This window comes from Gracilinanus agilis, chromosome 3, assembly GCF_016433145.1.
Source record: "Gracilinanus agilis isolate LMUSP501 chromosome 3, AgileGrace, whole genome shotgun sequence".
Taxonomy (NCBI): domain Eukaryota; kingdom Metazoa; phylum Chordata; class Mammalia; order Didelphimorphia; family Didelphidae; genus Gracilinanus; species Gracilinanus agilis.
The window spans coordinates 491,723,005-491,737,233 of record NC_058132.1 but is presented as its reverse complement, the minus strand read 5'-3'; the positions used below and the strand labels follow the sequence as shown (position 1 = coordinate 491,737,233).

At 41.6% G+C, this 14,229-nt stretch overlaps 1 protein-coding gene across 1 annotated transcript in view; it reads left to right on the top strand.

Annotated features, from left to right (window-relative positions):
- The window catches only part of LOC123241756 (zinc finger protein 208-like), a 95,615-nt gene extending 86,685 nt beyond the window's left edge, over positions 1–8,930 (top strand). Inside the window, exon 2 of the mRNA XM_044669308.1 lies at positions 6,688–8,930. Within this exon, the coding sequence (XP_044525243.1) occupies positions 6,688–8,387 (1,700 nt within the window). The 3' untranslated portion in view covers positions 8,388–8,930. The remainder of the gene's footprint in view (positions 1–6,687) is intronic.
- The last annotated feature ends 5,299 nt before the right edge of the window (positions 8,931–14,229 follow it).

Sequence of the window (14,229 nt, the reverse complement as noted above, 5' to 3'; positions counted from 1 at the left end):
CTGCCCTGGGACACAGTGGCAGGCTGGGCATCAGACACGTGACTGGGTCACCTACATCCACTGCTGCCTGGGGCACCTGGGACCAAAGCCCAAGATAAGTTCCTTCATACACTAGATAGAAACTCCTCAGCATTGCTCTGGAGGGTCTTGGAGCTGCTTTGCTCAAACCTCCATTCGTCTCTTAGAGACTCGGCTTCTAGTGTTGACTCTGACACTGACAAAGGTTGAGGCCTTTGGACCCCTCCCTTCTCTGTGTGTCAGTTTCCTCCTGTAATTGACCAGAGGTGGACTCTTCACTCTGACCTGGCTTTCAGCCCTGTGTCCTCTGACTTGGCCTGTTCTAGGAGATGGTGACTTTCAAGGATGTGGCTGTGGACTTCACCTGGGAGGAGTGGTGCCTCTTGGCCCCTCCCCAGAAGGAGCTGTACAAGGAGGTGATGCTGGAGAATGCTGGGAACCTGCTCTCTGTGGGTAAGGCGCCCTCTCCCTGCTGCCCAAGTCTGCCCTCCAAGGGAATATGGCCCTCAGCAGTAGGCAGGGTTGGGAGCAGTTTTCAGCTATGAGGAAGGGAAAAGTGCTCCTATGCTAAAGGAGCACTTTTCCCTTCTTCATAGCTGAGCCAGGGACCTTCTGCTGCCTGGTTCTCTTGTAAAATGACTTTGCATCATGTAATGGGACCTTGGGAGCTCCCTTTGGTACTCCTGGAGTCCAAGATCAAATGCAGGTTGAAGAATCTCAGATGTGGAAATAATCTCAGAGCTGATTCCATCTTGCCTCTCCCTGGCCTGGAATTATGTCTCCCAAACACATCTTGGAAAACTGTTTAGACAGGTTTTCCTCCCACCCTCTTCCCCTCTAGGATGGATCTACTATTGGAGATAATTTTCTCTTTAACCAGCATAAACTGGTAGTTCACAGTTCCTTCGTGTCCCCAGCAGAGCAGGATTGTCTTTATTAGTCTTCCTCCTATTGCCCTAATCCTCCAGGTGAACCTATCAGACAGTGAGGGAAGGGAAGAAGAGTTTATAATAGTCTGCTCTTGGCCAAGTGCTCTGCTGAGGGTTTTCTCAGTAATATTATGGCACTTCTTTCTTCACCTTCATTTTCCAAATTTTGTGACACAATTATCCCCATTTAACAGATGAGGAAATAGAGATTTGAGTAAGTGGTTGTTCTGAGGCACCCACATAGGAATTATCTGTGGCAAGATTTAAACTGAGGCCTTCCTACCTCTCAGTTCAGGTCCCTGATTGCTCCTCTTCTAGCTGACTCTCCTTTCCAGATAGCAGAAAAGTATGGGTTGAGTCCAGCCTTCTCTGAAGAAAATGCCCCAGAACCAAGTGTTCTGGTTCCAGATTGGTTCCCCACTCTTCTCCTCCCTCCTCTCCCCACGCTAAATGTTCTGGAGTCTCTCCTCCAGGAGGCTCTGGAAGCTTCCCATAAGTACTGCTTGTACTCCTGTGTCATTGTCAGGACAAATGAACTGGCTGAGAGATAGCATTGGGCCCAACAAGGATCGTTGAGTTCCTCAAAAACAGAGGCAGAGTCTCCCCAAAAGAACAGTTCATGAGAGGGAAGAGCAGGATGGGTAGAGGGGGACAAAAGCTGATCCCTCAAGATCCCTATTTCTGGGGCTTCAGACTGACCCAGAACACTGACTCTTAGACCCAGTTTGAGAGTTTAGGAGTTTCTGCTAGAATGGACCAAAACAGGATGGAGTGTGTGTGTGGGGGGGTGTGGTGCTATTGTTCGTAGCAGGTCTCCAGCTGGGTAACAGGCACATCCTAAACTGGGCTTCTGCATCATAGACACTGAGGGGTGAGGGCAGACTCCTGTGGGAACCTCAGGGAGAGATTCTATGAATGGAGTCACTGAACTTCCCAACCTTTCCCTAAAGTGAACTTAATGATGAGCTTCTCTCCATCCTTCTTCCTGACTGATTCCTCATGCCCAGGGCTTCCAGTTCCCCCAGAAGATGTGGTCTCTTATTTGGAGCAGAAGGAAGCCCCTTGGATGCTGGAGAAGGAAGGCCCAAACTGCTGCCCAGGTGAGTGAGGGGAAAAGAGATAAGAGAGAGCTGGGATGACCAGAGGCTTCTGTGTGCTCTGGTGAAGCCAGGGCTAGATTTGGGGACAGGAGGACCTGACTTGGAATCCTTTCTCAAATTTTAGAAGGGGCTTCCTGGGCAAGTCACTGAACTTCTGAGCCTCAGTTTCCCCAACTGTAAGATGAGTCTATTGGACTCCATTTCCTGTCAGCTCCTTTCAAGAGATCAGTCTGTGACCTTCTTAAGAGATCAGTTTTTGGGATTGAAGTGCCATGGAAGTCTCTTGCAGGTGTCAGAAGGGCTGAGCTTATCCCCTCTGTGTCCTTTAGTATCCAGAAACATGTACAAATGTTTGCTCTGTGCCAGGTCCTGTGTGACAATGGGGACATAAAGGGCTGCAGTGAATATCCACTGCCCACATGGAGCTCACCCTCTGCTGGAGCAGAGAGGATGCTGTGTAAGGAAAGGGAAAATACTTTTGGGAATAAAGCTGCCCAGAGAGTAAACTTCCATGTGATGGAAAAGCAGGTGTGAGAGAAACTGCAGGGGGATGGTACTTGTAATCACTAGATGGTAGTCTAGAATTCAGCCCCTGGACAGCTCCTTCCCCTTACAGCTATTGATAAGGAAATAGATGAAATTTCCTTAACTGTCAAAGGATGTATCCTCTATATTTGAATGGTAATGACATAATAGTTTGTGTTAATGAAGATGATTTTTATCTGACTGTGAGGTATAGTTATCAATGATGATATTGAGCCAAGAGACAGGATTAAAGGTTCACTTTAACTGAGCATCTCAGTAGAAACTGTATTCAACTGTCTTCTCTCACTAAAGAATTCTCTTGCAGCTGAACAGGTCAGTAACCAAGTTTTGGTTCACAGTAACTGATTTAATGAAAGATGAACAGGAATGGTTGAGGGGTGAAATAATGATGAAGGAAAGAAATTAAGATTAAACTATAGGAATTATCTAACTAAACTGAAAATATATCTTTAGCTGTTCTTAGAAGATAGCCACAACCAAATGCTGACAGGCTGGCCTGGCAACCGAGCCTAACACAAGCTGCTGCTGGATGTTTAGCTCAGACTTGGCTGGCTTAGCTTTGTTGAAGAATCTTCAGAAATGGTCTTCTGGTTGTTGTAAAGAAAATTATTTGAATGTTGATTATTGATTGATAGCTGATAGTAATCTCAAAGGATGAACCTGAGTAACTGTCCCTGTAAGGTAACAGGTAACCCTGGCTTATGAAAATAGCTTTGAGACAAAGTGGAGAGCCTACCCTTTTCACCTCCCACCTTAACTCACAATTGAGTTCCTTTGGGTTAGGCTGAGCTCCTATTTATAGGGCTCCTCCAATGGTCTTCACCAGTCTCAGTCCAGCTCATGCCAACTCTGGGAATTCTAAAGTCTGAGCTATCAACTGGCAACCCATGGCCTAAGATGGCTCCTTGCAAAAACTATTTACAGCTGACAGTTCTGTAGAAGCCCTCTAGATCCCAGCTCCAGGGCAGCCAATCAAGAGACGAGGCTCTGAAGAGAAGGAGCTCTAGAAAGGTCTAATGGAGGTAACTGACAATCAAAGAAAACCAATGAAATAAAAGCCACTATTTGCATAGGGCACCTACTCTGTGCCACACACTATAAATATTATCTCATGCCCTAGGAGTTTCTTGATACTCTTATTTCCATTTTACAGTTGAGGAGACTGAACCAGACAGAACTCCTGTGAATTGCTCAGGGTTAAAAGTCCTAGCAATTTTCTGAGGTAGAATTAGAATGCACCACCTCACTTGTATGGGGATTTTAAAGAATAATATCATGAAAATGCTGGGAAAAAAAGGTGGGGAATAGGAAGAGAATTGTACGAGCTCTCTTGCTGAGGAATGAAAAAATATTTCCAGTTTTAACTCTCTAACCAGTGAAGAAAAAGAATTGGTCCCTACCTTGAGAAAGATTTGTTTTTCCATTGACTCATACCAAAAAGTGTATTAAATGATGAATGTAGTTGGAGATCAATGGCATATATAGTGTTGATTTCTTTTGTTTTAAATAAGGTTTATCTAGAAATCCACTTTGGCAGGGTGGAATTTCATTACTTCTACTATTGGCAAATTGGTTCCATTCTCACTGAAACTACTGAATGACTAGCCTGAGTTATCAAACAATTCTTTTAAGAGATAGAAGAATGATAACATACATGGAGGTAAGTTCAAATCAGAAAACAACCACAGTCTTGCAGTGAGTGGCTAGTGAAGGTCTATTTTTGTAAAAAGGTTGTGGTCAGTGATGGTTTCATAATGGCCTCCACTCTGTATGTCTAGTGACCAGGGTTTTCAAAGACTCTCCTATCTCTTCTGCAAGAATGCAAACCCAGTTAACATATTGATCTCATGATGACCGATTTTATGAGATGCAATTATAGGATAACCCAATAATGGGAAAGCTTCTCATGTGTAGTGACAGCAATGAGAGTCTGTGCATGCCTGTGAGCATGAATGACCAACTTTCCTGGAAGTCTGGAAATATGGAAATAATTTGACATCAAGTTGAGAAACTAAAAGAATATGTTAGACTTAGAAGCAATCAGAGTATGAGGTTGTCCCAAAAGCATCATATTCCTAGTTAGGGTCTTTTGGACTCACTGCCAGGGGGAAAAAACTCCATTTATGTTTGGAATTCTTGTTTTGCAAAAGGAAAAATATTGTTGAACAAAACTGGGTGCCTTTATTTTTAGCTCAAGTTTGTTGCAGCATTATCTCAAATCTCTAAAGGGTTTATAAATCAATAAATGGGAATGGCACAAAAAGACTAATATGGAAGCTTGCAGCTCATTTTATTAAAAAATGGACTTAAGTTACTGTATGAGGCCTATTTTTAAACATGGTCAATGCCATGTCTTTTTTAAATCTGTATTCAGGAGAAGGATTTTATGGTAGTGAAAAGAGACATTTAAAAAAGTAATAACTACTATCAAGAAGTAGGTTACAGAACAAAATCTTTTGTGCCTTGGATAAATGCAAAAAAGAGTGGATTTTCTTCCTTTGCTTTATAAGAAAAAAATAAGTCTGAAACAAATCATGAAGGAAATTATATAAAGATTACAGATAAGTTCAATCGTGAAATTATTGGAATATTTATTATATATGAACCCTATGTTCACATAACTATAAAGATAGGATTGATTATGTAAACAGTGAAAATCAAAGCAAAATGGATTGAAAGCGAATTGTCTAGTACTGTGGAGACAGCATACCCAGTCACAATATTTGGTTTCCTATGCCAGGATTTGGGTCAAGTCACTCTGGCACCATTCTGAGGTCATGGTCTGAGATAGGAATGTAATAATGCTAGCCTGATCAAAATCACAGGTTTGTTATGAAGAGCCAATGTGATCATATGGGAGGCTCTTTGTTAATTAAACTGTGCTTTGGCTTTGAGATTATAGAATATTCTTTTTTTATTTGAAAATTTGTATTGAATTAATTAACTTAGAATATTTTTCCATGGTTACATGATTCATGTTCTTTCCCTCCTCTCCTCCCACCCCTCTCTCATAGTCAAGAAGCAATTCCACTGGGTTTTACATGTCTCATTGGTCAAGATCTATTTCCATATTATTACTATTTGCATTAGGGTGATCGTTTAGAGTCTACATTCCCAATCATGTCCCCGTTGTTTTTCTTCTGTGTTTCTACTCCCACAGTTCTTTCTCTGGATGTGAATAATGTTCTTTCTCTTAAGTCCCTCAGAATTGTCCTGGGTTGCTGCTAGTAGAGAACTCCATTACATATGATTGTGCAACAATGTATACATCTCTGTGTATAAGTTTCTCCTGGTTCTGCTCCTTTCACTCTGCATCAATTCCTGGAGGTCATTCCAGTTCACATGGAATTCCTCCAGTTCATCATTCCTTTGAGCACAACAGTATTCCATGATCAACATATACCACAATTTGTTCAACCATTCCCCAATCTAATGGCATACCCCTATTTTTCAATTTTTTGACACCACAAAGAGCAAGTCTATAAATATTTTCATACAAGTCTTTTTCCTTATTACCTCTTTGGGGTATAAACCCAGCAGTGATATGTCTGGATGAGAAAACAGTCTTTTAAAGCCCTTTGGGCATAGTTGCAGATTGGGTAAAGGGATTTTCAAAGGAAGGATTGTGCCCATTTAAATTGGATGTCTTTTCTTCTTACCCAAGGAAATAGGATATGAATTAGTTTATGTTCTGACAGTAGAGGAAAGGCAATATGTTTATTTATGTGTGTATACATGTGTCTATACCTGTGTTTACCCTTTCTTTCTCTTAGAAGGAGAGATCAGACCTGAAATCAAAGTGACTCCAACAGAAGTGAGCCTTTCTGTGGTAGAAACCGAGAAACAAAAATTTATAAGTGATGGTTCAGATAACTTAGCTTGGAGAGAATTCTGTGTTGAATCTCAAAATACATCCTTTCCTGAACATCAAAGAATGAACTCTGAGGCAAAGACTTATGAATGTAATCAGTGTCGAAAGACTTTTTTGTCTAGGGCCAGTCTTGCTGGGCATCAGAGAGTCCACACTGCAGAGAAAGCTTATGCATGCACTCAGTGTGGAAAGACATTTAGGAACAGCTCCAATTTTGGTGTACATCAGAGAATCCACACTGGGGAGAAACCTTATGAATGCAAACAATGTGCAAAGACATTCAGTCAGAGGCATCATCTTGTTGAACATCAGAGAATCCACACTGGGGAGAAACCTTATAAATGCAAGCAGTGTGGAAAGAAATTCAGTAGGAGCTCACATCTTGTTCCGCATCAGAGAATTCACAGTGGGGAGAAACCTTATGAATGCAAGCAATGTGGGAAAACATTCAGGGAAAGCTCCAGTCTTGCTGTGCATCAGAGAATTCACAGTGGGGAGAAACCTTATGAATGCAAGCAATGTGGAAAACCATTCAGGGAAACCTCTAGTCTTGCTGTACATCAGAGAGTCCATACTGCAGAGAAACCTTATGAATGCAAACAATGTGGAAAGACATTCAAAGGAAGCTCCAATCTTGGCGTACATCAGAGAATCCACAGTGGAGAAAAACCTTATGAATGCAAGCAATGTGGAAAGACATTCAGTCTGAGGCATCATCTTGTTAAACATCAGAGAATCCACACTGGGGAGAAACCTTATAAATGCAATCAGTGTGGAAAGAAATTCAGTTATAGCTCTGGTCTTGCCCAACATGAGAGAATCCACAGTGGGGAGAAACCTTATGAATGCAAACAATGTGGAAAAACATTTAGTTATAGCTCTGCTCTTGCCCTACATCAGAGAATCCACAGTGGGGAGAAACCTTATGAATGCAAGCAATGTGGAAAAACATTTAGTTATAGCTCTGCTCTTGCCCTACATAAGAGAATCCATACGGGGGAGAAACCTTATGAATGCAAGCAATGTGGAAAAACATTCAGGGAAAGCTCCAAACTTGCTGTACATCGGAGAATTCACACTGGGGAGAAACCTTATGAATGCAAACAATGTGGAAAGACATTCAGTCAAAGCTCCAGTCTTGGTGTACATCAGAGAATTCACACTGGGGAGAAACCTTATGAATGCAAGCAATGTGGAAAGACATTCACTCAAAGTTCCATTCTTGCTGAACATCAAAGAATCCACACTGCAGAAAAAGCTTATGCATGCACTCAGTGTGGAAAGACATTCAGTCAGAGACGTGGTCTTGATATACATCAGAGAATCCATAATGCAAAGAAACCTTATGAATGTAATCAGTGTGGAAAGATATTCAGTCAGAGCTCACATCTTGCTATACATAGGAGAATTCACACTGGGGAGAAACCTTATGAGTGCAATCAGTGTGGAAAGACATTCAGGGACAGCTCAAATCTTGGTGTGCATCAGAGAATTCACACTGGGGAGAAACCTTATGAATGCAAGCAATGTGGAAAGACATTCAATCAAAGTTCCAGTCTTACTGTACATCAGAGAATCCACAGTGGAGAGGAACCTTATGAATGCAAGCAATGTGGAAAGACATTCAAAGGAAGCTCCAATCTTGGTGTACATCAGAGAATCCACAACGGGCAGAAACCTTATGAATGCAAGCAATGTGGAAAGACATTCAGTCAGAGCTCTAATCTTGTTCAACATCAGAGAATCCACACTGGGGAGAAACCTTATGAATGCAAACAATGTGGAAAGACATTTAAAGGGAGCTCCCATCTTGGTGTACATCAGAAAATCCACAAACAATGTGGAAAGACATTCATTCATAGCTCTGTTCTTGCCCAACATCAGAGAATCCACACTGGGGAGAAACTTTATGAAAAATGTTGAAAGACATTTAGGCAGAGCTCCACTCTTGCTATACATCAGAGAATCCACATGTGAGAAACATTAATGAAGTTAGTGTAAGATGACATTCAAAGAGCTCCAATCTTTCTCAGTACCAGAGAATTCAAAATGGGAAGTAACCTTATGAATTCAATGTGGTAAGACATTCATATGGAGCTCCACACTTGCTCTACAGAGAAGAAATCATGCATTTTCACATAGAGCTCTCAATGTACATCTAAAGTGTGATACATCAAGTAAATTAAGGAAGCATATTCACCTTTTATATCTATTTATAAGGGGAAAATATGTGACCAAGTAAGAAAGAGATGTAACATGAGATGTAACATAGGTCATTTTTAGTATATTAAATCCAAATTTGTTTCTATAACCAAGGTTAAAAGGGTAAACAATAAGTATTATTTGCTTTAAAACAATGTCCATATAAATACCTAATTTTTTTAATAATTCTAGTCATGGTCTCAAATACTTTAATCATTTCATGGCATCTAGATCTAATGAGGAGTTAATTCATTAAGGGAATGATGTAATTGTTCTATAGAAATTATTTTAAATTAAAGTTAATTATTTTGCTGAAAGTCCCTATAGAGGAAAAATGGAAAGATAATAAATGACTTTGAGGATTTAAAATACGAAAGAAAATTGACAGACAAATTATTTCTATTCAGTTCAATGCATTATCAAATTATCTGACATAAAAAATCATGCATCTATCAGGTTGATACTCTAGCCCAGTGATGGGCAAACCACGGCCCTCTGGCCAGATTTGGTCCCAGAAATTTTCTGTCTGGCAGACCCAATCCTGAAGATCCCAGGGGCTTCTTTCTATGATCTCATCTCCCTAAAGTGAGGTGGTGTGGTCACCTGATTGTCCAAGAAAAGGACAAAGCCTGAGCCCTAGAGAGCAGGAAAGGGCATGGAGCTGATGATTTAGGCAAAACTTAGCATTGGATCTCTTCTAAGGAAGGCAGCAGTTTACACCCTTACTTGTGCTATAGACCAATGGAGAGAAGGAAAATCAGGAAATCAGCTTTCTAGCTCCACTCTACATTTAGGCTCTCTGATCTCAGCTGGCTCCTCATTATTGCAAATCAATCCTGCGACATCTCCTTAATGGATTTCCTTTGCCACCCACCACAGCAGCCTTCCAAATATTCCCCTGGTTTCCAGCTCTCCCTTATAGCTTCTCTACCCCCTGCCCAAACCTTCTGAGCTGAGAACTTGGCCTCACATTTCACAGAACAAAAGTTGGTACTCTCTGCAGAGCTCTTATCCTTCAGATCTCACCCAGCTCAGCTACCTCCTTTTCCTCTCTGGCCTCAGGATCAAAGGAAAAGGTCATTCTCCTAGCTAAAGAAAATCCCTTTCCATGGGTAAAGATAACTATCTCATCTATACAAATAAAAATGGGCAAGCACACAATATATGGACAAAGTACTAGATAATAAAGGTTCAGATTTTTTCTAGATACTTTTGATCGGTCATATCAAAAGTATCTTCTGTGGTAAATGAAGTGAAGCTCAAAGATGAACTTCCCTTCAGGGCCAGGTGCAAGGAATGCTAAAGAGACTCTTAATAATGAAAAATGAACTTTTTATTTAAAATATGTAAGGATAAAAGGCTTTCTAATTCTTTTTTTTAAACTCCTATCTTCCATCTTGGAGTCAATACCGTTTATTGGCTCGAAGGCAGAAGAGTGGTAAGGGTAGGCAATGAGGGTTAAGTGACTTGCCCAGGGTCACACAGCTGGGAAGTGTCTGAGGCCAGATTTGAACCTAGGACCTCCAGTCTCTAGGCCTGGCTCTCAATCCAGTGAGCTACCAAACTGCTCCCAAGGCTTTCTAATTCTAAGGGATTCAAACTCCACCCAAATAAACTCCCAAATTCCACAAGGAACTGCTTCTCCTGTGGTTCACAGGGTACACTAACCCTCCATGATCTAACTAACAAAATTTTATAGTATTCTAACTAAAACTACCATCATAATTCTTAACTCTGCCTTTAAGTTATAAATATAACTAAGGCTAGCTGGTTGAATCTCAACAAGAAACAAGTTAGTACTCTGAACCATAACAGACTCAGAGTCCAAACCAAAGACCAGGTTTTCTTTGGTCTTTTCAGAGTTTAACCAATTTATACTCAGTAACAGATAAATGAATAGTGTTTCCCAAGTTGGAAAAGAAAACACTCCACTCCTTCAAGTCTTACACTCAGACAGAGATAGAGACAAAGATGTTGCCTTCTCCAGCCCGGAGAAAGAAAAGTCCTGTGTGTGGCTCTGTCAGCTGCCAGAAGCCCACTGCTAGAATGCCACACCCAGAGAGTGAAACTGTCATAGAATAAAGCTTATAGCTGCCAACAATTGAAATTAACCATCTCAGCTCTACTTGAAACTCAAATTCTTCCTCAAGCCAGCTTCTCTACTTCTTAACTCTAAGCTAATAATGGTTATTTTCTATTATCGTTCTTATACATCCCACATCTAAGCCCAGTCTATTCCTCCCTCCAGTACCATCATTGTTCTTTCATTTTCAGCCTTTTCCACACTAATGAGCTAATGACTCTTCCTCTGGGAACCAATGAATCATTCCTCCCCAATGATCAAAACACTCTCACATGATCTCATCATCCTCCCAAGATACTGTCCAATATGTGTCCTCAGGTTCTGGGCAAAAGTAGTAGAGATGGCCATTTTCAGTGAGTTGTGCCAGTGCCTTTCCCTTGTTTTCTCTGCTATCCTTTCTCCCAGAATTCTTGGTCTGGCTCTCCTGAAGCCCCAGGCCACCTCTCTACTCCTCTTTCTCTTCAGTGCCTACCCTGGGGATTGGCTGCCCTGGAGCTTGGATCTAGATGTTTTCTACAGAACTCTTGACATGCTGTGTGTTCCTATAGAGGATGAGCTGCAGAGGGCAGGGGATATCCACTACATCCCTTTATTACCCCATAACTTAGCCCAGGACCTGGCACAGAGCAATCCCTCATGTTTCTGGATAATGAAGAGCTCAGAGGGGATAAGCTTAGCCTTTCTATCACCTGCAAGAAACTTCAGACCCTTCAGTTCCAAACACTGACTTTTTAGAGGGTCACAGAGTGATCCCCTGAAGGGAGCTGATAGGAAATGTAGTCCAACAACATCATCTTACAGATAGGGAAACTGAGGCTCAGGGGTTCAGTGACTTGCCCAGGAAGCCACTGCTGAAACCTTTAAAAAAGGATCCCAAGTCAGGTCCTCTTGTCCCCAAATCTAGCCCTGGCTTCACCAGAGTGCACAGAAGCCTCTGGTCATACCAGCTCTTTCACACCTCTTTTCCTGTCATTCACCTGGGCAGCAGCTCCTCAGGCCTTCCTGCTCCAGCATCCATGGGGCTTCCCTCTGCTGCAAAGAGATCACATCTTCTGTGGGAGCTGGAAGCCCTGGGCATGGGGGATCAGTCAGGGAGGAGGATGGAGGGAAGCTCATCACTCACTTCTCTTTGGGGAAAAGAGGGGGAATCCAGTGACTCACTCATAGAATCTCTCTATGGGTTTTCCCACAGGAGTCTGCTCTAACCGTTAGTGTCTATAATGCATGAGCCCAGGGTATTATGTCCCTGTTACCCTGCTCGGGTACCTGAAATGAACAATACATGCCCCCCCCCAATCCTGTTCTGGTCCATTCTGGCAGACACTCCTAAACTCCCAAACCAGTTCCAAGGATCATTGTTGTGGGTCAGTATTGAGATATGGGAATTTGAAACAGATGGAAAGTAACTGAGAGATGGAGGAACAGAGAACAGAAGAAGCCAAAGCAGGCAGGGAAAAGATTTTAGAATCTTGATATATGAAATGCAATGCAATGGACAGACTCACAGAGTTGAATTTGAACTAAGGAGGGTGAAACATTCTTCTGAGCCCAGCTCCTGGTACCTGTGATTTCCAGATTGATTCCTGAAATCTACCAGCCATCTACTTACCATCTATCAACTTCTTCCAGCATTTTATCTATTTGGAAAACCTCTGTCAGCAATTTGTCAGTGTTATTGATGTGAACTACTCAGTTCCCTTGGTGAACAGTTTCTAATCAAGGTGAACAGGATCATCCCTGACACCGGCTCCCACCTGCAATCAAACCTAATTCTATTTCTATTTTTGTGGGCTTATATTAAGTTTAGTTAGACAGAAAGGGGTAATCAGGGCAGAGAGGAAGTTGGAGTATGCTCGCCCTTGCTGAGCACTGAAGAAATCTCCTGAGAGATAGATTAAAGAAGGAAAGGTAAATTGGGGATAAAAATTAGGGAAACCTTAGGGTCCACTCACCTCACCCAACCCAATTTGTGTGTATTCAGTAAAACCATATTTCTTATATCTCTAGTCAGATCAGAGTTTATTTAGCTTAAGATCAGGAAGGTGATATCAGACCCCTGATCCAGAAAGGATTGATATTCTGTTCAGGTATAACACAACCTCTAGTCATCTTACACCACAAAATCATTTTCCACTTCATTCTCCAATCGATCTCTTTCAAGATAGTGAAGGCTGGTGGAGGATCATTTGATGAGACTGTTCTTGGACCTTCTCTCCTTGGACTTTGGATTGGTGAGTGGAAAAAGCTGACCTTCCTTTCCTGACTGCCAGAGAGATTAACACCAAATAGGCCTCCCTCTTGGAGGCCAAGTGAGTGATGCCTAATTTACCTCTGGGCCCTCCTGCTAGGGTTCTAGAGTCCTGCTGGAGCAAAGTCAAGCAGATATTTAGCTCATTATGCTAGTTTTCTTACTCTACCTCCTTTCTCATTCCTCTACCTAATCTTTCCCTGTATTTTGTAAATACAACTACTCTAAAGTCATTTTCATTTAAGATATTTCATTTTGTTGACCACATTTCTCTTACATTTAGTCCAACCTTAAATTTAACCCCTACAAGTCTCTGCTCCTTGGATCTTCTTCTTTTGACTTCAACTTTTGGCTTTGGAGCTTCTTGGAGTCAGAGACTTTCTCTTTGGTTTCACTGCTGCCTCAGTGTGCTTAGCTCATGAGGGTTTTTCTGCATTAAGACCTTGCCTGGATCCTGTCCAGCTTGCTGTGACTAGGATTCCCAAGTGGAGATTGGAACTCTGTTGGGGAGCAAGCTTCATTTCATCAGATCTGCATTTAGGGTAGGCTAGGCAGTCTCCTTCCTCTTTCCCATCCACATTTCCCTCTTTTTACTAATATTCCAATTAATGGAAATTGTTAAAAGCTGCTAAGAGTTTTCCTCACTTCATGGATAATAATCAGTGACCACTATTATAACACTCATTTAATCAAAACACCAATTTAACCATTATATTTAATTGGTTAACCATGAGGTTGGAAAAGCACCCTCATACTCCTAATTAAACTATCCTTAAGTTAGTCCGTTAGTAGCAAATTCTGTTTTTACTTGGCTCTAAGATGGTAAAACTGTTTTTGAAAATTAGCCATAACCTACAGCTGTTGATCCGTTTCCTGAGTGAAGGGTAAGCTCTAAATTTCTTTTTCTTCTCTTCTCCCCTTTTCTTTTAAGTTAACACAGCTGAATAGCTGTGTTTTTTTGTTAACAACAACTAGCTTTGACATGGCTTCCTCCTGGGCAGAGGCTTTCACCCTCCTGATTCTTTGCTTCCAGGGGAAGCAACCCTGCCCCCACAAATTTCCATCTCATAGCCCAGAATTTCTTTTTTATTAAGACCTTTTCAAACCCCAAGTGTCTCTCTTAGGGAGACCCACTTTCAAAACTACTTAAAACAAAAATTCTAACATTTCTTTTGCCCCAGCTGGACTCAGAGAAATGGTTTACAGCCCATTTGGTGAAAACACTGTTCTCT